Source organism: Arachis hypogaea, chromosome 19 (assembly GCF_003086295.3).
Source record: "Arachis hypogaea cultivar Tifrunner chromosome 19, arahy.Tifrunner.gnm2.J5K5, whole genome shotgun sequence".
Taxonomy (NCBI): Eukaryota; Viridiplantae; Streptophyta; class Magnoliopsida; order Fabales; family Fabaceae; genus Arachis; species Arachis hypogaea.
The window spans coordinates 10,859,613-10,887,487 of NC_092054.1; the positions used below are offsets into that span (position 1 = coordinate 10,859,613).

Below are 27,875 nucleotides of genomic sequence, written 5' to 3' on the forward strand. Positions count from 1 at the left end.
TAAATGTAAATATTTGATCATGATTTGTGAATAAATAATTTTTTAAAAATTTTCATTAAAAGCAATTTTACACCTCTTAGACATTACTTGTAAATTTGCTAATAAAAAAAAATATATAAATAATGCTCCAACGATAAATTTAGGTATGAGGTATCACACCTAAAATTCTAGGCACAAAAAGCAAAAAGTTAAACCAACCTGTTACACCATTTCATATTCTTTATTTATATAATATGCAAATACAAATTACAAAAATTTATAGCCTCTCCAATAAGTAATTTTACTATATGGTAAAACTTTTACTTTAGCTACCAGTCAAAAAAAAAAAAAAAAAACTTTTAAATTAGCTAACTTTTGTAACATAAACAAGTAGTGAACAGAGGTGAAACCTTTATGCAGTATGCATAAAATTTTAAGTTCAAATTTCATTGTTGTTGTATAAAAAAAAAAAAAATCAAAATTTTAACTTGAGAGTGATAAAAATAAAATTCAGCTTAATATATTAAGGATTTTTTTTTTCAATCATATCCAATCAAATTGAGTTGATCTAATGATTAATTTTTTAATCTGTTAAAATAAATGTGAAATTCGTAATAATTTATTGACTAATAACAAATTTTTGAATAAAAATTCGATCTACTATAAATTAATTTTTAATATGACTGATTAAGAAATATGGTAAAAAAACCAAATAAAGTTGAAGAATCCAAAAATTTTAGAGTATTTATGTAAATTGATTTTTGTCTGAGGATATTCCAAAGCAAACAAACAAGCAACAAGAAAAATATAAAATAAATAAATAAATAAATAAATAAATAAAAGAAATAAAAATAAAAAAGCAAAAGCTGGAACCATAACTATGACTTTAGTTGCAGAGCAGAGAAGAGAAGAGCCTTCACTCTCTTCACTCAAACAAAAATAAAGAAGAAAGGGAATGCTTCTCCATCCATTTTGTTCATTCGTTCATTTTCTGATTCTGATTCTGATTTGATTTGATTCATTCTCGAGTGTGAGAGTCTTGTTATTAACACTACCATAACACAAACAAAACAAACCCGTTGCGCGTGGTTTTGCTTCTCTTCTTCTTCACTTTAATGCTGGGTTTGTATCCCTTCCTACCTAGATCTCTCATTTTCTTCATGTTTTAATTTTACGCAATTTCAGATTCTCTCTGTGTTTTTGTTTTTTCTATTAAAGCAGTAGAAATTGAAGGGAAAATGTAGAACACTGTTCTTCGTTTTGGCACATTTCCACATTTTCTTTTGTTGTTACCGTTTCTTTTTTTTTTTTAAGTTTGTGTTGATGTTTCTATGAACGCATAACGTTTGGCGGTTAAACTTTTTTTTTTTAAATTTTATTCAAGTTGGTTTTTTATGGCAAATGTAGCAAGTGTTTGAAGGATTTAGTTCTTTTTTTTTTTTTTTGAGAATAAAAATAAAATTGAAAATTAGTTTCCTAATTTGCTAAGCTTTTATTGATACCGTCCATGTTGGGATTTCATTTCTTAGGTGTTTTGTTTTAGCATTTTAGGGAATCTGAGTAAGATACAGATTGTATTCAACTGTTTCTTTTTGCTGTGTCTATCTGTTTCCCTCGTGAATTAATTCAAATGAGTTTTCTGATAATCAGATATGAATGAACTTTGTAATTTTGTTCCAATATATTCAGGTGCTGTTTCAGAGTATCAGTAATGTGAATTTTGAAATGGATTTTCACACAAGTCTCTGTTAATGATCTTTAAGTTCAAGCTATTGGATTTTCTATTTGTGTATGCTGACTTAGTTTGTGATGGTGGTTTTGCTTTTAGCAGCTCTCTTCTAAGAAAGCAAAGTAGGATTCCCTGTTCCTTTTGTTGGCTTGTTGAGGATTTTTATGTTGTGTTCATCATCTTGTTTGCTGATAATTTTTTATTTATTATTCCAAGTTAAGTATGTGAACCTAACATTGATTGAACCTTTTTTTTTTTAATCTATTTGCAGCATCTTTATAATTACAGTTCTTTATGTGATATTGGGATATGGAGAGGGTTGCAGAGCTGAAGGCACCTCCACGGACCTTGCCTACACTGGTGGAGGTATCAAATGCACACATGGCTGCAGCAAAGGAGGCTGGTCAGAGACGAAATGGGCCGGAGGTTGTAAGTGTTCGTGTGAACTATGGAAGAGAAGTGAATCAGTTGTCAAAAGCCAGGGATATGCCTGCTATGCGTCTGGCTTCCATCAGAGAAGTGGCTCAGTTGTCAAATGCACGATTCTTTTTGGAAAGAGATGATATGGTATTCGAATCTCGGAGCTCTGAAGAATCTCTCTGTTTTGCCCCGGCACCCCCTGGAATGTGGAAAGGAAAGGCCTCTTTACTAGAACCAGAAGAACTGGTGCTTGATTTTGACTCATTGAAGAGAAGCAGTGATTCATTGGAGGACAGTGGTTCTAGTTCATTTGCCGGTGCCAGTCATCCCCCGGAACCTGTTGATACAGATCTTATGAGAACGGTCTATGTACCAATAGGTCAAGGCAAAGCTGAGGCTAGATGCTTAATGAAGAGCATGTCCATGAAGGGTCCTTTCATAGAAGATCTCTCAATTCATGTTCCTGCAAAGAAACCAAGCCCAGCTGTTGTATCCCCTGAAGAAAGTCTTGTTGAAGAATTTAATGACATGAGACATGTATCCTCACCAATTTGGGGTCCTCGAGAATCACAGAATACCGAGAACTCTATACTCCCTGCAGATTCTGAGGAAAAGGAATGTGTTTGGGATGCTTCTTTGCCTCCTAGTGGCAATGTGAGTCCACTTAGCAGCATTGATAGCACCGGCATTGTCAGAGCAATGAGCATCGTTAATAGTTGTGCAAGTACATATCGGAGTGACGCAATGACTAGTGATGGCATGCTTAGTTTAGACAGAAACTGTGATAGTACTAAAGGGAGTATAAGGGGGGATTCACTGGAGAGTGCGAAAACTAGTGCTAGTCGGCCAAGTGATAGCAGCGGCCTTAGTGATGACAGCAACTGGAGCAACATCACTGGTAGTGCCAATAAGCCTCACAAAGGAAATGATCCTAGGTGGAATGCTATCCTTGCCATCCGATTAAGGGATGGAATTCTAGGCATGAGTCACTTCAGGTTACTCAAACGACTTGGCTGCGGAGATATTGGAAGTGTGTATCTCTCGGAGCTGAGTGGAACACGCTGTTATTTTGCGATGAAAGTTATGGATAAAGCGTCCCTAGCAGTCAGAAAGAAGCTCACTAGAGCACAGACAGAGAGGGAGATACTGCAGTTGCTGGATCATCCATTTCTACCAACTTTGTATACACATTTTGAGACTGACAGATTCTCCTGTTTGGTGATGGAATACTGTCCTGGCGGTGATTTACACACTTTAAGGCAGCGCCAACCTGGGAAACATTTCTCAGAATATGCTGCACGGTATGTGTTATATTACCCAGTCAAATTTTTTTCCTTTAAGCTCTTTGTTAATTGATTTTCGTCATGGAGATCCTCTTTGTAATAGAGTGATCAACATTTCTGTGTATTTGTGTTTATGCGCATATAGTTATCATTCAATGACATGAAGAGTTACATTTCTTTAATCTGAAATGATGTTGCAAAATGTTCCTTAAACTATTTGAATTCATTGGCCACATGTAGCAATCGACAATATTATGCTTCTATTTACTGGATAGATGGAAATATTGTATATTTATATCTACTTCTTTGATATATTATCCTGTGCTCTGGCTGTGGTTGAAGGTTGAATACTTTGTATAATGCTCATCATTATTTTTTTGATTCTCTATATATGAGATAAAAAATTGGTATGTTGCTCTCTATGAATGTATGAATGTGTAATGATTTACATTGTCCTATTCTCTTGATGTAGCTTTTATGCCGCGGAGGTGTTGCTTGCTCTTGAATATCTTCACATGCTTGGAGTTGTATATAGGGACCTTAAACCTGAAAATGTCTTGGTCCGGGATGATGGTCACATAATGCTATCCGATTTTGATCTCTCCCTTAGATGCACCTTTTCTCCAACTCTTATTAGAACTTCTGATGGTGATCCTAAACGAGGTGGTGCATTTTGTGTCCAACCTGTTTGTATTGAACCATCATCAGCATGCATCCAACCTGCATGTTTCATTCCTAGACTCTTCCCTCAGAAAAACAAAAAGTCACGGAAACCCAGAGTCGAGCCTGGTTTGCCGTCCAGTACAATGCCAGAGCTTGTAGCCGAGCCAACTCAAGCTCGGTCTATGTCCTTTGTTGGGACCCACGAATACCTTGCCCCCGAGATCATTAAAGGAGAAGGTCATGGCAGTGCAGTTGATTGGTGGACATTTGGAATATTCTTGCATGAGCTATTATATGGCAAAACTCCTTTCAAAGGATCAGGAAACAGAGCTACACTCTTCAATGTAGTAGGCCAGCAGCTCAGGTTTCCCGAATCGCCAGCAACTAGTTATGCCAGCAGGGATCTGATCCGAGGATTGCTGGTGAAGGAGCCGCAGAATCGTCTTGGAGTTAAAAGAGGCGCAACCGAGATCAAGCAGCACCCCTTCTTTGAAGGTGTGAACTGGGCATTGATTAGGTGCAGCACGCCGCCAGAAGTGCCAAGACCAGTGGAAACTGAGCCGCCACCGAAGTTTGCACCCATTGATAATACTGCTGCTGCTGCTGCTGCTGCAGTTAGCAGCACTAGTAAGAGGATGGTAGGAACTGAGATGAGACCTGAGGGTAAATTTCTGGACTTTGAGTTCTTTTAGTGTGGATTCTTCAATCTGCTTTTTATTGTCAGCATTATAAGTTATGTTCACCAGAGCTTCCTAGTGTTACCTTGTAATTTGAGCTTACTTGCCTTATGGTAAGATTCCATTTCAGTTGGAAATATGATACCTCAAGTTTAGGGTAGGATTGATCTCCTTATTTGATACCTGAGTTCTTATGGATAATCCATAATTTAGTGTTGCAATACAGGATTAAGTGCTCCTGAGGAAAATCATGAATCCTATTTTACTTATTACATTTTTGGTCACTCTTTCTGATATTAGGTGTAGATGATGGCATTTGTTGTATGCTATTATGGCAATTAAATAGGATGCTTATAGACCAAAGATAAGGAAAAAAAATGAAACTCTTCAAGCATTATATACTTCAATCTAAAACTTTACTCCAAGGAAAGCAAGTACTCTATTTTTCACATTAATAAAAGACAACAAATACATGATGTGGAATCGGTTAATGAATGTTCATTGTTCAGGTGAAAGAGCATTTAATCAAAGCAAGAAAGGACAATAGGACCACTGTTCCCAAATGCTTTCCATTTTAAGAATATTATGATTATGACTACCTTTTAGTTGGTTTTCATATTTTGGTCATCCAAAAAACTAAGCTTGCACCTTGGTGGGGTTTTTACATTGGAGAAAAAAAAAAAATAACTGAAGCATAATGCTGTCCTTATAGCTATATCATCACTTACTCATCTCTCCACTATTTCTATATCATCACTTGCTCATCTCTCCACTATTTCTGTCTATTTTTCTTTCATGATCATATAATGGGTTTCTCTTATAATTTTTGGTCCTAGCATAATGATGGTTTCTGAAAGCTGCAAAAATGATATTGATTGGCCTTAAAGTTGGCTCAGTTTGGGAGAAAAAGGTTGGTGATTTTCATTTTGAAATTGAAGACTTACAAAGCTTTTTTAAAAAATAAATAAATAAATAAGAGATTATTGGTGTCCATACCCTGGCCCAATGATAAGGCCCAGGTCCAAACGAAAGGCCCAATCCAAAGGATTGAGCCTCGCCTTACACCGACCTTCGCCCCACGAAGTTGGTCCCTACCACGACTTGCTCTAAAGAAGTCGGGATGAAGATTAGCTGGCAGATAAACACCCATCCAAATGAGTAATTGTCCCTAAAATCTCTCTACCCACTTCCTGGAGCCATATTTCAACCTCCCTAAGATAAAGGGACGGTTATCCCCCATAAATAACGGAACTACACCAACGGTGGTTATGGGTTCACCACTATAAATACACTGACACTTCTCAGGTATCTCAGAAGCCCAATACTCTCTAGACCTGTTTTGCTCCCTTTGCTGACTTTGGCATCGGAGTGTCTTTGCAGGTACCACCCCCCATTTTCTCATACCAAAGTCGGACGGGGGCCTTGGATCATCAATCCGCTTGGATACTTTCTCATTCCGACGATTGGGTCAGCCAAACTAATCCAACCCAATAATCTCCGGTTACCCATCGTAACATTGGCGCCGTTGCCGGGGACCCGAGAGATCAGCCAGTAATGGCGGATGTATCCCCTGAAGATGGTCATGTAGCGTCGGATTCCGAACAAGAGAATCTGGATACCGGAAACAACGACGCAGACCTGACCCTCCACCAGGAAACCAACGACCAACACAGGGAAGGAACCTCTGGATTTAAAAATCCGAAGACAAATTTCTCGGAGGGGCGTGAATCAGAAAAGGATGGACCACCCCACGCGACTGAACTAATGGGGCTAGTCCATGTCCACCAAAGTCACTTGGAACAGCTGGAGCAGGAACGAGAGCGACAAAGGGAGATAGAAAAGCACCTAAGAGAGGAGATGGATCGACGAAAAGAGTTAGAGAAAAAACTCTTAAAGTTAGAATCCTCCCTCAGAGGTCGAAACTCCCGTGACGAGCGAGAAGAGTCGCCCCCAGGAGGGGAGGACCCTTTTAGTGAGGACATAATGAGGGCAAAAGTTCCAAGGAACTTCAAAAGCCCCGATATGGACCTCTATGACGGAACCACCGATCCGAAGCATCATTTAAGCAACTTTAAAAGTCGGATGTATCTGGCTGATGCTTCTGACGCAACGCGCTGTAAAGCTTTTCCGACCACCTTATCGAAAGCAGCGATGAAGTGGTTCGATAGTCTCCCTCCAAGGTCGGTCACCAGCTTCGAGGACCTCTCGAGGAAGTTTCTAATGAGGTTCTCCATTCAGAAAGATAAAGTAAAGCATGCACCAAGCCTCCTGGGAATAAAGCAGGAGGTCGGAGAACCTCTACGAGAATATATGGAAAGGTTCAACAAAGCATTCTTAGAGATTCAAGACCTGCCCACCGAGACAGTCATTATGGAGCTGGTAAATGGACTCAGAGAAGGTTCCTTTTCACAGTCCATATCAAAAAGGCACCCCACCTCCCTGAGTGATGTACAAGAAAGAGCCGAAAAGTACATCAACATGGAGAAAAATGCCAGACTAAGAGAGTCGAGTTGGCGACCTGGGCACCTTCCCTCGATAAAAGAGAGGGAGAGGGAGCCCAAGAAGAAAGAAGACCTCGGTCCCGACAGACCCAGGAAATATCACTCTTATACTCCTCTAAAGATTTCTATAGTGGACGTATACAGAGAAATTTGCAATACTGAAAGGCTGCCACCTCCCAGGCCCATTAAAAATAAAAAAGGGGGAGTCGCAGCGACTACTGTGAGTACCATAAAATATATGGTCACTTAACAAACGATTGTTACGACCTTAAAAATGTGATAGAAAAGTTGGCCAGAGAAGGCCGACTTGACAGATATCTCATAGAAAGGTCGGACAATCATGGGAAGAGAAAGCGAGACGATGCGGATAGAAGAGACCCACCACCGCAGACTCCGGAGAGACATATACATATGATCTCAGGCGGATTCGCGGGAGGGGGACTCACCAAGTCCGCTCGCAAAAGACACCTCAAGCGAGTCTACCAAGTCGGAAATGAATCACCCGACCTCCCTACCATCTCATTTACAAAGGAAGATGGGCAAGGAGTAATCCCTGGACACGACGATCCAGTAGTAATAACCATGATCCTAGCCAATGCCCATCTCCACAGAACCCTAGTAGATCAAGTAAGTTCGGCAGACATCCTTTTCAAACCTGCATTTGACAAACTAGGGTTGGATGAAAAGGAGTTAAGAGTCTACCCCGACACCTTGTACGGGCTAGGCGACACGCCAATAAAACCACTAGGATTTCTACCCCTCCACACTACCTTTGGAAAGGGGAAAAAATCCAAAACTTTGAGCATAGACTTCATAGTCATCGACGTGGGGTCAGCGTACAATGCCCTAATCGGCAGAGCTACCCTGAATCAACTCGGAGCGGTGGTGTCTACCCCCCATCTTTGCATGAAATTTCCGACACCTGCGGGAATAGCAACAGTGCGGGGAGACCAGAAGTTGGCAAGAAAGTGCTACAATGAAAGCCTGAACCTGAAGGAAAAAGGCAAAGAGGTTCACACCATAGAGCTCGGTGGTGCAAGGGCCAAAGAAGAGCTACGACCACAACCAGGAGGAAAAACTGAAGAAATACAGGTCGGCGAAGAGGAAGGGAAGAATACCAGCATAGGAGCCAACCTAGGGGAAACCTTGAAGCAAGGGTTGACTAAGCTCCTAAGAGACAATTCCGACTTCTTCGCCTGGAAGGCTTCCGACATGCCCGGGATAGACCCCGAGCTCATGTCCCACAAGCTCTCGGTACATCCGGGATCCCGGCCTGTACAACAGAGAAGGCGCAAGCTCGGCCCGGAACGAGCCCTAGTGGTGGAAGAGCAAGTTCAGGCACTCCTAGAAGCCGGCTTCATTAGAGAAGTTAAATATCCAACATGGCTAGCAAATGTAGTGCTAGTCAAGAAGCAAAACGGCAATTGGAGGATGTGTGTTGACTACACCGACTTAAATAAGGCATGTCCCAAAGACCCTTATCCACTCCCGAGTATTGATACCCTAGTAGACTCTAGCTCGGGATATCAATACTTGTCGTTCATGGATGCCTACTCGGGATATAACCAAATCCCAATGTATGAGTCAGACCAGGAGAAAACATCATTCATCACGCCCAGAGCAAATTTTTGCTACGTGGTCATGCCATTTGGATTAAAAAATGTAGGGGCCACATACCAAAAGCTGATGAACAAGGTGTTTGCTTCCCACCTTGGGAGCTTAATGGAAGTCTATGTAGACGACATGCTAGTAAAAACCAAGGAAGAAGCCGACCTCTTGGCAGACCTCTCGCAAGTATTCGACACCATAAGGTTACACGGGATGAGGCTAAATCCCGCAAAGTGTACCTTCGCGGTGAAGACCGGAAAATTCCTAGGATTCATGCTAACACAGAGAGGGATTGAAGCAAATCCCGATAAGTGTAAAGCTATCCTGGAAATGAATAGTCCGACTTGCTTAAGAGAAGTTCAGCAACTGAATGGCCGACTTGCAGCCCTCTCTAGATTTTTGGCAGGATCGGCACTAAAATCCCTTCCACTGTTTTCTTTATTAAGAAAGGGATGCCAGTTCGAATGGACTCCAGAATGCGAAGGAGAATTCCAGGAGTTCAAAAGGTTCTTGAGCCAACCACCAATACTAACCCGACCTCTAGTCGGGGAGGATCTCGTCCTTTATTTGTCCGTAGCAAACAAAGCTGTCGCATCAGCCCTGATAAGGGAGGACGAGGTCAGACAGTATCCAGTTTATTTCATCAGCAAAGTTCTACAGGACCCCGAGCTAAGGTACCACAAACTAGAAAAGTTTGCCTACTCCTTAGTAATAGCCTCACGAAGGCTACGGCCTTACTTTCAAGCACATACAATAAAAGTCCGGACGAACCAACCCATGAAGCAAATCCTCCAAAAGACGGATGTTGCCGGGAAAATGGTTCAATGGGAAATAGAGCTCTCCGAGTTCGACTTGAAGTATGAAACTCGGACAGCAATCAAAGCCCAATGCCTCACCGACTTCATAGCAGAATACGCGGGAGATCGAGAGGAAAAGCCAACTACATGGAAACTTTATGTAGATGGATCCTCAAACAAGACAGGAAGTGGTGCATGCATAATACTGGCCGACGAAAGGGGAACTCAAATAGAGGTATCCCTCAAATTTGAATTCCCAGCTTCAAATAATCAGACATAATATGAAGCCCTGATTGCAGGATTGAAGCTGGCCAAAGAAGTCGGTGCAACAAAGGTGATGATATACAGACTCTCAGGTGGTGACCTCCCAGATAAATGGAGAGTATCAGGCCAAAGACCCAAACATGAAGAGATACCTAGAAAAAACTCTGGAGTACCTCGGGCACTTTGCTGAAACCGAGGTTAAGCATATAACTCGGGATCTCAATAGCAGAGCAGACGCCCTCTCCAAATTAGCAAGTACTAAGCCAAGAGGGAATAATAGAAGCCTGATACAGGAAACTCTCCAAGAGCCCTCTATAGTGAAAGCAGAGGGCAAACAAGATGTCCTTGAGGTATCCGGGCTAAATCTCGGATGGATGAATCCTCTGATCGAATACCTAAAATTCGACATCCTCCCCAAAGAGGAAAAAGAGGCCAAGAAAATCCGGAGGGAAGCACAATATTACACTCTGGTGAAAAATATCCTTTATAAAAGAGGAATATCAACGCCATTGTTGAAGTGCGTACCGACCTCAAGGACCACTGAAGTGCTAAAGGAGGTCCACAATGGGATCTGCGCAAACCATCTCGGAGCCAGGTCGCTAGCCAGAAAAGTATTCCGAGCTGGATTCTACTGGCCAACCTTGCAGAAAGATGCCACTGAATTTGTGAAAAAATGCCAACCTTGCCAAATGCATGCAAATTTCCATGTGGCTCCCCCCGAGGAGCTCATTAGTATAACTTCTCCATGGCCCTTCGCAAAATGGAGAATGGATTTGTTAGGTCCTTTTCTCCAGGCGCCAGGACAAGTCAAATACTTGATCGTGGGAATAGATTACTTCACAAAGTGGATAGAAGCAGAACCATTGGCCACCATCACAGCCCAAAGAAGTAGGAGGTTCCTCTACAAAAATATCATCACAAGGTATGGGATACCTTATTCCATTACTACAGACAACGGAACTCAGTTCACCGACTCTACCTTTAGAAGCCTAGTGGCCAGTATGAAAATCAAACACCAGTTCACCTCGGTGGAACACCCACAAGCAAATGGACAAGCCGAGGCAGCCAACAAAGTCATACTGGCATGGCTAAAGAAAAGACTACAAGATGCAAAAGGAGCCTGGACAGAGGAGCTCCCCCAAGTGTTGTGGGCTTATCGGACGACACCCCAATCTGCCACTGGAGAAACACCCTTCCGACTTGTCTATGGGGTAGAAGCTATGATACCAGTGGAAATCAGTGAGCGAAGCCCAAGAGTGATTATCCATGATGAAATCAGGAACATACAGGGGCACAAAGAAGAGCTTGAATTGCTCCCCGAAGTCCGAGAACAAGCCCAGATAAGAGAAGCAGCGCTGAAGCAAAGGATGGCTACCAGGTACAACAAGAAAGTCATTCGAAGAAGTTTCGCACTAAACGATCTGGTCTTGATCAGAAACGACATAGGAGTCAACAAATCGGGGGAAGGAAAACTCGCTGCCAATTGGAAAGGACCCTACAAAGTTAGCGAAGTCTTAGGAAAAGGTTATTACAAGGTGACCGACTTAAACGGCACCGAGCTACCAAGGTCGTGGCATGCTTGTAACATGAAAAGGTACTATAGCTAAAAGCGAACTCTACTCCCTGATGTACTCTTTTCCCAACTTCATGATTTTTTCCCAAAAATTAAAGGGTTTTTTCTGAAGAAGGGTTTTTAACGAGGCATCATAGTAGAGGCTAGGGGGGAATAGATCATTAAACCCTTAGTAGCCGTAAAGTACCTTCCCAAAGAAATAAAGATCTTTTTTACAATATCTCTTATAAATTCCTTCTCGTTTACTTTTCTACGAAACGCACCGACTTAAGCTCGACAAAACGTGAAAATCCCATGAACCGACCTAGATGGTCGTCAGGATAAAACGACGAGGTACAAGTCGGTGTAAAGAGGTTATAAAAGTTGATCGTGAGATACTCGAAAACATTCCGACTCATAAGTCGAAATGAAAAACCAAGTAGAAAAGAGAACGCATCGCAAAAATAACCTAAGTCATAAAAACTCAATAAAACAAAGTTGAGTATAAGGAATAACAAAAAAGGATCGAAAAAACCTAGAAAAAGCTTAAAAGTTGTCCTAAAGTCCTTAAAAGCGAAAAGGCTCAGAAAGACAGACAAGCCAAAGAAAAGGTTTTCAGAAAAGATCAAGGGGACTTCGAAAAAGCAAAATCAGAAAAGCATGCACACAAAAAGGTAGCTGAAACCCTTATACCAAAAAGGGTATTTTTTGTTAAATAAAACCCTTATAAAAAAAAAAGGGGGCAATTATAAATATTTTTGTTTACGGCCATAAAAGGCCAAAACAAATGTCAACGTACTATCACCACAAATATAAAGAGTTTAAAAAGGGGGGACCCATAGGCCGGGCCCCCATATAGCCAACAAATAACAAATTTTTAAAGAGCATCACCACCAGGACCAAAGGGAGTAGTCGGATCACCACCAGAGTCGGGAAGAGAAGTCGGAGCACCATCAGGACCAGGGAGAGAAGTGTCCATAGGAGTCGGAGAAGAGGTGCCGTGAGGTCTTGAGGAACTCGGAACATCCTTTTGACGAGGAGGGGACTCAATTATTCTCTGCCCCCGAGTCTTCAAATCTGACTCGGTGACGACCTCGGGAGCTGGGGGATAAACTATGGCACCATCAATAACGAACTTGTCAGGATCCAAAGGAGAGAGATCCAGGTCGGGAGCAAGGACTCCGACCTGCTCCTTAAAAATCCTCCAGGCCTCCTCGGCCCCCTCAGCAATAGAGTCCTCCAACTCGGCGTAGGCAGTCCGAGAGTTCAACAAATCCCTCCTTACAGCCACAAGGTCCTCAAATAAACTCTGATAACTTTCCTGCGCCTTCTTTCTCAAGCCCTCCTCCATGTTACATAGGGCTTGTAACTTGCTCTCCTTCTCTCGGAGGTCATCCCTCTCCTCCTTCAATTTGGCGACCTCCTTCTTCAACTCCTTCTCATGTTCCTGATATATGAGAAGCCTTCCCTCCAACTCTTCAACCCTAGAGGTTGAACCCAGAGAGCTAAGATGAGTCTTCTCAAAAATATCGAGGAACTTGGTACATATCCCCGCCACCCTGATGCTCTCCTCAGCCAGAATAGTGAGATGGTTTCGAATAGAAACATCATCCATACCTATACGGGTATGGGGTAGATGAATTTTCGGATAAATGCAGGAGCATCCACCTTAGCCTCACCTTCAAAAGAAGAGCCAGACTCTAAAGCCTTGCGCTTCTTCTTCTCTGGCTCAGGGGAAGGTCGGGGAGGAGGGGACGGCTGAGAAGAAGCCGAAGAGGAGATAACAATGGATTGAGAAGGAGTCCCCAAATTTCGGGAAGAAGGGGGAGGAAGAGGAAGAGGAGAGCTAGTTACCCTGGCACCACCGGTTCTGGCGCGAGACCTCGCCTTGGCCTCCTGGACTCTCTGGTAAGACTCATTGGAATTCTTCCTCGCCATCTCTGTAAAAGAAAACAATTAGTAAAACAAGTCGGTGAACTTCAAGTCGGTAGAAACAAGTCGGAAACAAAGTAGATAAAAGCTACCTAGTTGTGTCTGGACAAAAGACGACGACCCCTGGAGAAATTTTTTGGTATCCAGATATGGGGCCCTCCCCCATACTTCTCGGAGGAACCCTACAATGGCTGCCTCCACCTCATCCAGATCCTCCAAACCATATTTCTCACAGGGGGAAGCCTCTAACCAGTACAAGGGAAAGTGAGGAGAAGAATTCTCATCCAAGAAAAAGGGGTGGTGACCCTCTACGGCTTGAACTTTGAAAAAATAATTTTTGAAGTCATGGAAAGATTCATCAAAAAGGGTAAAGACCCTCCGACCTTGTATAGCTCGGAAGGATACCCATTGTTGCTTATTATTCTGCCCACTGAAGGGCTTGGTCATGTGGAAAAGAAAGAAAAAAAATCCTCAAAGAAGTTGGAAATTCCAAGGCATGGCTGATAAACTGATAAATTTTCAGAAAACCCCAGGAATTGGGGTGAAGCTGGGTAGGTGCAACACGGCAGTGACGTAAAACAGCAATCTCAAAAGCAGAGAAAGGGAGAAAAACGCCCAGGCGTGTGATCATGCTCTCGTACATATAAAAGAAATGAGGGGCTGCCTCTGAAGCCCTCCCAAAGCAAACCCGGTCTTCCGGACCCGGGGGAAGCAGTTCATACTTTGGCTCATCCTCATCAGAGGTGCAGAGCAGGTGACGAGTGCGAAGGTCAGTGATAAAATCAGTATCAACCAGAGGTTCCTCTTCTAAGACCGTGACATCGACCCACCGAGCAAGAGTTTCTATGGAAGTCATTTTTCTTTTCCTAAAAAGGATTAGCGAAACCTACAAAGGAAAAAGGGAAAAAGATCACGAACAGGGTCTCTAAGGGGATACGGAATCAAACAAAAAGCCTACGAAGTCAACTCCTCTCTCTAAAGTAAAGGCATGCAAACAGAAGCATTTCATAAAAGAGACAAGGAGAAAAAGACTAACCTTTGCCTAGAAATAAGGTAGAGGAAAATGAAAGTTTTCAAACGAGGAATGCTCCACGAACGGATGAGAAGAAAATTTGAAAAATCGCAGAAACGAAGCAACGAAAGAGAAGGAAAGTATTTATAAACACGTTAGGGGCATAATGGTAAAAATGGACGCAGTCATTAATGGGTGCACCGTTACCAAGACAACCCCTACGCAAACCTCTAATGGACGCGACGTTTGATTAGATGTAACTGTGAAAATCAAAAGTCACGAAAAGTCACGTCGGTTCCTAACCATCACGTCGGTCCTCCAACAAGTCGGCTACGACCCCGAGTAGAATACTCGAACCCAAGTCCTACAAGAAATTGGGCTCGAGTAGGGGCACTGTTCATACCCTGGCCCAATGATAAGGCCCAGGTCTAAACGAAAGGCCCAATCCAAAGGATTGAGCCTCGCCCTACACCGACCTTCGCCCCACGAAGTCGGTCCCTACCACGACTTGCTCTAAAGAAGTCGGGATGAAGATTAGCTGGCAGATAAACACCCATCCAAATGAGTAACTGCCCCTAAAATCTCTCTACCCACTTCCTGGAGCCATATCTCAACCTCCCTAAGATAAAGGGACGGTTATCCCCCATAAATAACGGAACTACACCAACGGTGGTTATGGGTTCACCACTATAAATACACTGACACTTCTCAGGTATCTCAGAAGCCCAATACTCTCTAGACCTGTTTTGCTCCCTTTGCTGACTTTGGCATCGGAGTGTCTTTGCAGGTACCACCCCCCATTTTCTCATACCGAAGTTGGACGGGGGCCTTGGATCATCAATCCGCTTAGATACTTCCTCATTCCGACGATTGGACCAGCCAAACTAATCCAACCCAATAATCTCCGGTTACCCATCTAACAATTGGCAATACTTTATTTTGTTCAAAACGTTCTTAAATGGAGGAGTTCTATATTGAAAATGACAACTTATCCCATCATTTTTCGCCCTTCAAATTATTCTATCCAAACATAAATAAAGATTGTAAAACTTTTTAACTAATTTTCTTTTATGCTATATAATTACCAATAGCCAATTAAACAAGCCTATTCAAACTTAAACTCAATTCATTTAACCTAAAATTTTAGGCTCGATCTTTGACTCTCAAACTTACATAATTTATAAAAACTATTAACAAGCTAAATTCAAACCACTTCACGAGTTAACTGCTCACTTCCACACCCTAAAATAGTCTTGTAAAAGAATATTTTTACCGAAATAAAATTAAAAACATTAAAATATTGCACCATCGTCATAAATTGAAATTAGTTATATTAATGTCATTTTTCTGAATGAATATAAATCGTCATTCACAACAGGATTCTTGAACAAGAGTTTCAAAGAAATTGGATGTTAAAAACAATTGTTACAAGCAGCACGCTATAGGACGCAAAACTATTTCTTAATAGTTAATACAAATTAAAATTATGCCCAAATAAATTGAACCTTTATCATTCTTTGGTACACAACCAAAGTATCTATGATCGAATATTAATATTTCAGAGCTTTATAATAAGCACCTCGATGATATAGAACAACTAGCCCAAAGTTCTAAAACAAGGCATGAAGACTCAAAACTTGATTAAAGAAAAATAAATTCCTTCCATTCAACCATAATTTCCTTTCCTATGTTGAACCTTTACCAGAAAAACAGTTCACTTTACCATAAAAATATAGATACGTTGCCACAAAAATTCTTCCTATTTACATTTCAAAATAGCAAGTAATAATAGCACTAAGAGCCTGCAGCCAAAAAAAATCCTTGCTCTTATGCACAACATAACTCCCACCAGAACAGAAATAAATTACCTACTTGATGGCATATGAACGGGCACAAACTGACTCAAGAATCTCAGTGAATAAGGAAGAAAAACTTGACAATGCCTGAAAAACTCCAGGCAAACCTGTCTGAAGATTGTTGAGTGTCATGGCTCTCGTCACCTCCACGGCCTTCGAATGCCTTACCATTTCGTCTTCCACATGCCTCTGGCAGGCCGCTAGCTCTTGTTTCTTCTCGGCGAGCGGGTCTCTAGCATCCAAGCCAGGTCCGTCATCGGGCAGAGAGTTGGGGATGCTGATTCCTACTGTAGAATATGAGTTGTAAAACTTCTTCTCTATGTTTCTTAGAGACGAAGATTTTTTCTCAAGAGCCTTGGATGCTGTATCGGTTCGCTTTTTACTCTTGAGCTCTTCAGATTGCTTGACATATATTACATGGACAACATTGATGAAGCTTTTGATGGCCTCGGACGCAACCGTGTCTGGGACCCGGTCAAGAGCAAGCTTCCATTCATCACAAAAGGTGAACACATCAGATGGTTCTGTATTTTTGTTGTCATTATTGACAGGAATAAGGTTTAGCTTGAACCAGCCATGTAGAGAAAGGATGAAGTCGCGTTGAAATTTAACAAGGCGGCAAAAACTGGCATGCCAAGCTGTCACGGCCGATTCAAGATCCCGAGTTGCCTGCCTGTGCAGTTCAGATGTCGAGTGACCTCTGGATGATCGATTCACAAGGCCACGGACTTGCTGCACAATGTTGCTTTGAATTTCATGGTACTGGTGCATTGATTTCCACATGTACATTACACTACAATTAATATATCACAAATATAAGGAAAAAAAATGTGAGAAGGCACTCAAATAATCAATAGAGTAAAATGATAAGGTAAAGAGTGGTATCTTGCTCATATAAGCTGAGTTTGCAGCCCTCAGTGGTTTTTATAGTAAAAGAAGAAAACATGTGCAGAGATGAGCCAAATGTAAAATATAGCCAACTCAACTTATAAAAGAACTGAAGCATCACAGAACCTTTAACTTAAAGTTGAATTATTTATCCTTGTTACCAATTGCTAGAGAGAGAATAAAACTATTGGGAAGAGATAACAAGGGCAAGAACTGGTGTATTAGTTAACTTTCACAGGGGGTTAATTCGATCAAATTACTTCTCTATCTGAGTTCCTAACATTACAGCATGGCAAATTGCCTCAAGATCTTTTACCAAGAATCATGCAATCCTGTTTATATAAATATAAAATCCTCCAATTTCATAAATTATTGTGAAATTGACATGTCTAATGATTCGGAAATAATTAAGCAAAATGGATGGTTAGTAACAAGAAACTAATTTATTTTAAAACAATTTCTGGCCCACCAAAACCAATCAAATAGCTTAAGACAAAAATAAACTATATGGGAATGGGTTATGCCATAATTTCATCAGATTACTTTAATATATCCAACTCCAGGAGAAAGTGATATTTTCTTAAATGGGACCTAAAATTCAAACATGACAAGTGCAGTAGTGGTCCAAGGTCTAATTACAAATGGTAGGCATTAATTGGATAGTATAGTACAAGGAGGTACTTGCACCTACACAGAATACACAAAGGAAGCAAGTGGCATAAAAGATCAGTGAATAGCTCAACTCATAATTCTTTCAGCTACCACAACTAAAATTATGTGACTTAGGCTAGCATGTTTTACATTAGCTTCTGATTAGATCCCTCATTATGATTACACTGAGAATAATAATAAGAAGAACTAAGATCCAGTAGTTCAGGGTTGAAGTTCTTTTAGCTCAACGCCCTCACACTCCTCTAGGAATCAAGGAATAAGGTCAACGTAAATATGACAGATCAAGGGATACCGTGTGTAATATATCACCTAATCTCATTGGATGTTAGTGTAATTTACTGTCAGAAGTTAGAATCTTGTTATAGCCACAAAATTATTTCAATTTGGCAATGGATAAAACATAATATGAGTGCCTTTGATAATGAATTCTCAAATGTTAATTTAATTCAAACAGAGATGCAAACGACAAGTGTAGGCTCTTAACTGAAAAGAAGATCACTAATTCTACCTTTCATTTAGTAGAAAAACTTAGGGGGCCCCACAAATTTAGTAAAGTTCGTTCATTTATACCACAGTACAAAAGCAATTCAATGTGCTCCCATATGCTTTAATTGTTGTCCTGGATTGAAGAACCCCATAACTCATAGTCCTTGTGACCTTGTCTATTTGAAAAGTACCTCCTCCATTCCCTTTTATTTTACTTATTTTACTAGAAGTTACTGTTCTATTCTTGTGCTTCATTAGGGCTTTATTATGAACTTGACTATGCAAATGTCATCTCAAAAATGTAAAATTGCAGAGTTAAGAGATGTACCCATGACAAAGCTCAACAAGCTGAGGAACAAGATCAGAGTCCCTGAGGCCATTAATGGCAGTTGAGGTGGTAGACACAGCCTGAGATGTGACGACAATCAGTGATTGCAACCTTGTTATGGAAGCTTTAGTTTTGTCTATCTTCGTTTCATCGCCCCCTTTGCATTCTCGACTCTGCAGAGCTGACAATTTCTTTTCGTGCTCAATCTTCACACCTTCTCTTGCCTACATACAAGAATAGTTAATCCTTCTTCAGTTTGCAAATGCAAGCAAATTTACAGTATGCATCAGCACTAAAAAGTTTCTAAACTGCATAGTTCTAGCAGAAAACAAATGCAACAGAACCACCCTACTTCACACACTGAAATTCTTTACAATTGTTTTCTCTCCACCTTTTGGCAAGTAATATATACACACATGAATGAAAATATACACACAAATGCTCTCAGCTGAATGAAATCAATTAAACAAAAATTTTGAAATCATATACAAATTGTTCATTTAGCTGATAGGATATGGAGGAACAATATCCAAAAAAATAAACAACTTGCTCCATACAAAGCAAAAATGGATTATGAATCAAGGTCCTGTCATACTGTTCACTGTTATAAGAAAAATTTAAAGGAAGTTACATGCATAAATTTTTAAATAAACATATATCTAGTAGATTTTATAACCAATTATTTTTGTCTGATAACATAATCTCATTGATAGAAGTCATAGGCTCATAGCTAACAACTGGCATTGTCACTATTCCAACTTCCTTGTGAGAAATATATGCCTACTCTTGAAATAAATTTAATGCATGTTCAGTTAACATCCATGACCACTCTCCTCTTATCTTTTATTCTTTATATTATAAAATAGAACAAGTGATTGTGAACGACCCTAAAGCATTTTATATGTGCTACACAATACAAGAGTATGAAAATATTTTTCGTGCATAAAACAGTTTGCTTAGTTGGGTCCCTTGGCAATAGCATTGGCTAGAAAGGGCCAAAGAGGTAGGGTCACCTCAGTCATTTAACAACTAACATAGACACAGTAAACAATGCAGTCATAGTTGGTCAAATGCACCGAAAGATACCGTCCAAAATCAGAATATCATTAAATATGGTCACTGCAACAGCAAGGATAAGCAAAAGAAAAATAAGATATATCTTCCCACTAGTTTCCACTTTCCACCCCAAACACAGTCAAATACAAGAGCTATTGAGCTGTGTAGCATCATTTTATTTATCTGCACCTTTTTATTGTCCCAAAAAGTAATAGTAATTTTTATAGGAAAAAGTAAACAATATTTGTGAAATAACCAAAATAACCCCAAAAGTGAGCTAAGAAATTTTACCTTAACCTCCTGATAGAGCTTCTTCTCCCAAGCCAGAAGCCTTTCCAAAGTGGAACACAAACTCTTTGAACCGCCTGGTCCAGCAAGTGAACTGGGATCGAGCCGGTACTTAACCACCAATGGCGGTTTTGAGGTCCAATTTGAGCTCAGGTTGCTAAATAAACTGGTTGAGTGATACACAGTTTCTGCATTCGAAATCATCAATTCATCATCATATCAATTATCTTAACGTCTATAAATAAAGAATACAGCATTCATTCAACGGTGAGATAGTAGGGTGATGTAACTTATATCTAATATCTCATTAATTCACGTAATTAAGTTGCAACCACAGGAAAATTGAATAGAAAAATGAAAATACTTGAAGATTGAAATTTCAGAAGAATGATTCTCAGTAATTTGTTCCTAAGTAAACCAAAAAATGAATGAGCATGAATTTGTCTGAATTCCAAGTGCATGCAACGGGTTAACTCAACCAAACACGAAAATTCCAAGTTAAGAAACTCACTCTTCAATTGCTTGAAACTCCGATCAAGCTGCTCCTTACTGATCTCCAGCATCTCCGACAGCTGGTCTCCGGCGCCTGCCGCTTTCTCGAAGTAATCCCTAATTGCTTCAACAATCTCCTTCAGGTCCTTGTGCCTCACCACCACCTTCTTCACTCCCACCGCCTCCTCCGCCTCCGCCGCCGCACTCCGGTAACTCTCCGACGTCGTGTCTCCACCCTCACCAACACGGCGCTTCTCGTCCACCTTCCCCGCTGCCACCGCCGCCGGAGGAACCGGAGTCTTGACAGCACCACCACCTCCGCCAACGCCGGCGACGGACTCCGCTCTCACCGACGACCGCAGATCATTTCCCTCCTCCGAAGAGCTCCCGTCGCTGTAACGGTCACCCCAGTCGCTGCACTGAACCTCCTCTCGCTCCGCCTCAGTGAACTCCTCACGGAAACGGTAACCAGGTTCTGGTTCGGGTCTTGCTTCGGGTTTTCTTCGTAAATAACTGTATTCTGATCTCTCAGTATCAAAACCCTCAGTTTCCAACTGATTCTGTTGCATAGAACGAACACTTTTAGTTTTGTTGAGATTCTGTTGCGGCTCAGAGTGGAAGTAGTTGTATTCTGATTCAGACTCTAACGACTCCGAGTCGGAATCTTCTGAATCCAGTGCTAGTGGAGCGTGATTGGGAATATTCCGATTCTGGTCAAGATTCTGATTCTGATTCTGTTTGGAGCGGAAATATTCGGAACCAGGAGGAGAAGGGGGAGGGTAAAAGTTATCCCAGTTCCAAACAGAAGATTCTTGAGAAGGTGAAGTTGAGTAGGTAGAGTAAGCTGTGGGGAAGAACGTGTTCGGGAAATTAGATGATTGGCTTCTAGGAGTTGAACATGGGCTTGATTCTGAGAGTATGTGTGGAAGCTTCGGCGGTGGCTTGCGGCGGCGCTTGGTCGTCGTGGTAACGGCGGCAGTGGTGGTACGGGGAGTGAGGTTGGGAGGGAGTTTGGAGCTCGTTATGGTGGCGGAGGGAGATGGTGGTTGTGGTGGCGGTTGTGGTTGTGGTTGTGGTTGCGGTGGTGGTGGTTGGGGTTTTGGGGTTATTTTAGTGCTCATTGGGTTGATGAATACGGCGGGGGTGTTATCGGAGACGGAGAGGGGTTCACCGGCGGCGAAGGTGCAGAGGGCATCACCGGTGAGGCGGAGGGAACGGCAGTAGTCGGAGTGAGCGGCAGCGAGGTGGTGACGCGCAAGCACAGCCTCTTTCATGAGGCGGCGGCGCTCCTTGCAGCGCCGAACGGTCTCCTCGCTGTCCAGCTTCGACGCCGTACAACCCATGCTTTTAGCACAGTACGTATTCTCGGTATATATACGGATATGTAAGAAAGAAAAAACGCGGTTTCATGTGGTATCAGATGTTTGAAGAATAAAGCTTTTGAAGGGTTTTGAAACGACGAAGAAGAAGAAGAAGAAGAAGTTGTGGTGTGGTTGAAGCTGGTCTTTGCGGGTGCAGTACAGTACAGTCTCTCAGGTAGCGTCAGTCTCTTTCCCACTTTTTCCTTTCATTTTTTCTTCTCTTTTGTTTGCATCCAAAGACCAAAGGACTTTTAAATTACAAATTAAGACCTTTTTCTATTGGACAGCAAATTAACAGCCCGGTTAGAAAGCTTAGAAAGTTTTTTTTTTTTTTTGAGACTTTAATTTATAAAAAATAATATTATTAATATTTAGTATAATTTTAAAATTAAATTGTAATTTTTTAAAAATTTATTTAAATATTTATAAAAAGTTAAAAAATTATTTTTTTATAATAAAAAATAATTTTTTTATAGTAAAAATTTTTTTATTATATTTTTTAAAATAAATATTTTAAAAATTAAAAAATTAAATATAAAATAATTTATTTATAAACTATTTTTAATATAAATATTATTATTTAAATTATTTAAAAAAAATAATTAAACTATTTACCCAAAATAAATTTAAAACCATTTTAAAACACTTATAACTTAGAGAATGTAGCAAATTGAATTTGACCAGAAGACCATCATAAAAGTATCTCTAAAAAACACTTCCAATTTTGGAGCAATATAACTTAAGAGTCTACTTGCTTGACTCAACCAGCGCCTTCATGGTGGTGAAGGCGCTTTCAAACCGCTGCAAAACGAATTACCAAGTTATTGCATCCTCGACCGGCTAATCTTCGTCTCCAGCGAGCCTGGTGCCATTTTACATTACATTAACCAACAGATCACCAAATTAGCTGTGTTCAGCTTTCACTGTTTTGTTAATTAGTTTTAGAAACTAATTTGTTTGAATTTAGATATTCTAAAATTAAGAATTTGATAAAATAATAAAGTAAAAATTTAATTATCAATAAATTTATAACTTCAATAAAATATGTATCTTATTATTTTAATTTAAAATTGATTATCACTTTACCAACTTTTTTTATTATTGAGAATCTTAATCCAATTTATTTAAGTGCAAACTTACATACAAATAAAAATATGCATATAACACATAGGACACGCATTGTAATGATATAAAATAATTGAAAAAAAAAAAAAAAAAGACACACATACATATTATTAGTCTCTCTTTATATCGGCATGCTTGTAATATGTACGAGAGTAAGCACAATTTGTTTAAAGCTTGTAACGTTGAAGACTCATATAATACTTCTAAATCGTTGAAGAGCATTTTTTACTAACTTAAAGAAAAAGTTCGAATTGAATATATAGCAAATAAAAAAGAAAGCATATATCCTTTTTATGAGTCTCAAATTCTCACCATTACTTCTTTTTGTTTGCTTTTCCTGTAATCACATTCACATACCCTTTTAACAAGGACGTGAATCCATGTATCACTAAATTCACTGCAATCTATGTTAGATTATTAGTTCTGGTTTATTTCCTAAAATATGTTGGATGTGATCTTTTGGCGCTTTTTATTTTTAATTAATATGACATTAGATATGTGTAATACAAAAATAAGGGTTAGAGTGTGTTATGAAAGGATATAGAACTATAATAACGATTTTACGAAGAGAGAATATGAAAAAGAAGTCAAGAAATCGTTCGATTAGTGTTCAATGGCTGAAAGCGATTGAAGAATTTGGTAATACTAATATGATGAGAGAGTCACGTCATATGAAATGAGAGAGATAGAGAGACTGAGAATCGTTAGATCATGGATAAACGATTAGAACTCTTGATGAATTCGATATTTTTGTTTTAATGGAAGGAGCTATTTGTCCTTTCTCAAATTGTTAGTTATATTTTGTGATATTTTTTTGTTCCTTATTTAAATGTAAGTGACGATTTCTTCTGGTACCGATTCAAGTTCAACCTATATCGACGCATTCTATCAAATTTGCATAATAACTTCGTATTAAATCGTTCACTTTATAATATAAAAAAAAAAAAATCATCATTTGGAAGCAATGGTGGAGCTTGAAGATATTTTTTAGAGTAAAAAAATTTAATATAAAAATTATATAATAATATTTATATTAAAATAAAATTTATAAATATAATTATTTTTAAATTTATTATTAATATATCAATAAATAAATAGTTATATAGACAGATATTATAAAATATTTTGAAAATTTTAAAATTAAAATTGTAAAATAAATGATATATAGATAAAAAATAAATTTTATTATAATTAATTTTAACATTAAAATTATAAAATCTAATTAATAATGAGAAAAATAAATAATAATAAAAATAAGATTTTAATTTATAAAAATTTATTAAAATTCAAATCCAAAATGTTATTGTAAAATAAATACTTATATAGATAAAAGAAATTAATTTTATTATAATTAATTCTAATATTAAAACTATAAAATTTTGTTAATAATGAGAATGATTTTTTTTTCTTTTAAAGAAAGGGGTCTAGACTCCAAAAGAGTCAACAAAACTTTTAATTTATGAAAGTTTATTGAAGTTTAAGTTTAAAATATTAATGTTTAAAATTAAAATAATTGAATAAATGAATAATATAAAAAATAAGAGTTAATTTCACAAACCTAATATAAAAGTGAAAAACTTAAAATATTTGAATTATTTTCATTCTTTGTAATAGTACTATTAATTTTTTTATAAAAATTTTGGGAGAATCATGACCTTGCTATCAAAGCTAAGCTCCATTGATACTTTTAAGATTAATTATGATGCTAGTTATTTTGGTTTGGGTGATAGTGTTGGTTTTGTTTGTGTTATTAGAGATTGTAATGGGAGTTGGCAAAAGGGGTGTTTGGGAATGATTGAGAGTAATAGTATTATTCAAGGAGAATTATTTGCCATTTGGCGAGGATATCTCTTAGCTTGGGATGTGAGTCAACGAGATGTTATTTGTGAGACAGATTGTGTGGAAGCATTTAATCTTGTTACTCAAGATGGTTTTGGATTTATTGATCCATTGGTGCTCAAAATAAGAGATATCATGCGTTGGAATTGGCGTGTTGACTTTCGTTTGATTATGAGAGATGCAAACACGGTGGCAGATATTATAGCAAAGATGGCGATGACGTTACAACTTTCACATGTGGAGCTTCTTTCACCTTGGGAGGAGTTTAAGAATAGTCTTAAAAGGGACTGTCCCTCTGTTTAAGCAGATTCTTATTTTATTTTATTTGTTTTTCTTTGTTTAGTTTATTTCAGTTACCAAAAAAGCTAAGCTCTGTTTCTGTTTGGAAGCCTTTTGTTTCTATTTTATACGAGGGAGTGACTAGTGAGAGGTTGTGTATATATGGCGTAGGAGTGTTCATAGATGGGTAAAATGGTTTGATATGATTTAGATTTGGCCCAAAATATATACAGGTCTTATTTGTTAGATTCGAACTTGATCCTAGACTTGATGAAACCTACATACTTTCGAGCCACAATTATACCGGATAAAAATTGGGTCGTAACATTACCTTCTTGTAAGCTAGCATGTGAAAATATTCAAATTTCCAAAACTCCAACCATTATTAGACATAGTAAAATTTACTTAGAAAAAATAACAAGAACTAACCCTTCTCTAAAATTAAAGTATAACCACAATCAATACTAATATTGTCTAATAACACCAAATATTTAAATCAATACAAATAACACAATATTATGTATTAGTCTAGTTAGTCTTATACATTTTAAACATAAAACATTAACTTATAGTCTCTTATAATGACTAATAACACAAAATATTAAAGTTTACAATACTTAAATTCTATATAAGAATAACCATCATTTATCACTAATAACATAAAATATTAATTATATATGATAACCGAATTATCAGACCGAATTCAATTGATCCAAATTATGACCCGAATCTAACCTAAAATAATAATAGAATCTATTTTTTAGATTTTTACTTAATTTTAAATTCGATAAAATCACACAAAATTAACCCCTAAAATATTTAAATTCAAGCTGGACCATCAACATCCTTTATGGCGTATGGGATAGGATTTAAAAGTTAGAATCCTATGATGGAGGGAGCCACAGAGGGATCGAGAAAAAACTAGGGTATAAGCAAGTTGTGTGGGCCAATTTGTTGTGCTTTAATTCAATATTTCAATCTAGGGTTGTAAGAGGGGAAGTGTATAACTTATATTTTATTTGAATGCTTCTTTCTTCCTCCTTTTTAATTTTTCTAGTTATCTATCAAAAGTAAAAAAAAAAAAATTAAAAAGTATTTTTCTCTTATTCTAGTGCTTGGCGTCTAGCTACTATCAACGTTCAATAGCTGAAAATAGTAAGCCGGGGACTGAAAATTTAAATAAAAACATTTGAAGTCGTCGATTAAATAACTTATCATATATTAAATTTTTTATGCGTAAATATAGATTAAAAGTATTATTTTCATTAAAAAATATTATTATATTTTTGAGATTATTACTTTAGTTTTAATATTAATTTTGTAATTTTTTTAAAATTTAAATTTTAGCAAAAAAATTATTAAAGAACTATTTTATGTTTTTATTATTTTTATAAATTTTATAATATTTTTTTTACTTTCATTTCATCATATTTTGATATTTTTTAATTTGTAAATTTAGTAATTTTTTAAGAATTAAATTTTTATTTATAATTTTTATAATTATTTTAATAATATTTTTTATTTTTAAAGATCTATATTTTAATCTATTAATTCTTATTATTAATTATTTCATTTTTAGTCTAGCAAGTAGCAACTCTTATTTCATTTTTTAGTTTTTAAAATAAAACTTATTGTAAAATTGAAATTTTAGAAAAAATTATTTTGTATTGATTTAAAAAATTTAATATCATTTCAATTAATATTAGTTAGAATCAATAATTTTTTGTCTATTATTTTAGATAATTTAATTTTTTATATAGTTTGTGGTTTTATTGTTAACTCATATTTTTTAGAATATATTTTTTAACTGTAATCAAATAAACAACTTTAAAAAAAGTTATCTTTTTGTTTTATATGATTCTCTTTATGCATGAAAGTCATTCCTGGAAGTCTGGAACTTCTTTTCTTTTATTAGATTTTTTTAATGAAGACAAATATTTTACTTTGTTACAATGGGGATTAAAATCAAAAAATTCATAAGAGGAAAATCCTAACCACTTAAGATAGTACAGTCTGAGTTACTACCATTTGACGATAAACATTTATATTTAGACACTATATTTTTGTTATCTTCCCTCTATGCTTTATATTTTTTCCGTTTTTTTTTTTTTTTAAACCGTTGGTAACTTTAAGTCCTCGACTAAAACAAATAAATAATGGAACACCGAAAAAGAAAATAAAAAAAAAAACCTTGTTTAATGTCAAATTTACTATTATTACTTATAAGTTATTAGTCAACTCTCCTTCTTTGAAGAAAGTTGCATTATTTCTCTTTATCTTTATAATACAAAAAAAGAAAAGATCCAAAAAGCTTTTAACGTATTTTTGTAAATTGTAATAATCAATGTTCCGTCAAAATCCAATGCAATTGCCGTCATTTCTTATACACCACAAGCCACAAGGGATATAATGATAATAAAGAAAAAGAAATTATTGAACATATTATCAATGTTCTGAAAACCGGTTCGAACCGGCCGGTCGAACCGTAAATCGGAAGCTGAAGCGGTTCGGATAATAAGGAAAACATCAGAATTTGAAAATCGGAGTTGAATCGCGAATCGGCCGGTTACCGGTGGGTCGAACCGAACCGGGACCTGGCCGGTTTTTTAGCCTTGCCGTTTTGCGCGTTTTGGGAAACCTAATTCCCTTTTCCCCTTCACAGTTCGCACTTTCATCCAGGCTCCAGCACTCCAGCGTCCCACAGAAGCAGAACAACACCCACCAAGCCACCACATAGAGAACGTCTGAAGCCCTGAACGCACTCACCTCTGTCGTGCCTTCAGCACCG

At 38.2% G+C, this 27,875-nt stretch overlaps 2 protein-coding genes across 2 annotated transcripts; one reads left to right on the forward strand and one right to left on the reverse strand.

Moving 5' to 3' along the window:
- Positions 1-817: 817 nt before the first annotated feature.
- Positions 818-5,023, forward strand: LOC112775635 (serine/threonine-protein kinase D6PK). The gene is made up of 3 exons (XM_025819408.3): positions 818-1,101; positions 1,980-3,429; positions 3,884-5,023. Exons 2-3 carry the CDS (start codon positions 2,018-2,020, stop codon positions 4,764-4,766), a joined length of 2,295 nt encoding a protein of 764 aa, XP_025675193.1. The 5' UTR covers positions 818-1,101; positions 1,980-2,017; the 3' UTR covers positions 4,767-5,023.
- An 11,035-nt stretch (positions 5,024-16,058) lies between these two features.
- Positions 16,059-22,079, reverse strand: LOC112775355 (nitrate regulatory gene2 protein). The gene is made up of 4 exons (XM_025818928.3): positions 20,503-22,079; positions 19,995-20,179; positions 18,648-18,871; positions 16,059-17,066 (listed from the first exon to the last, which is right to left on the reverse strand). Exons 1-4 carry the CDS (start codon positions 21,824-21,826, stop codon positions 16,286-16,288), a joined length of 2,514 nt encoding a protein of 837 aa, XP_025674713.1. The 5' UTR covers positions 21,827-22,079; the 3' UTR covers positions 16,059-16,285.
- Between the last annotated feature and the right edge of the window lie 5,796 nt (positions 22,080-27,875).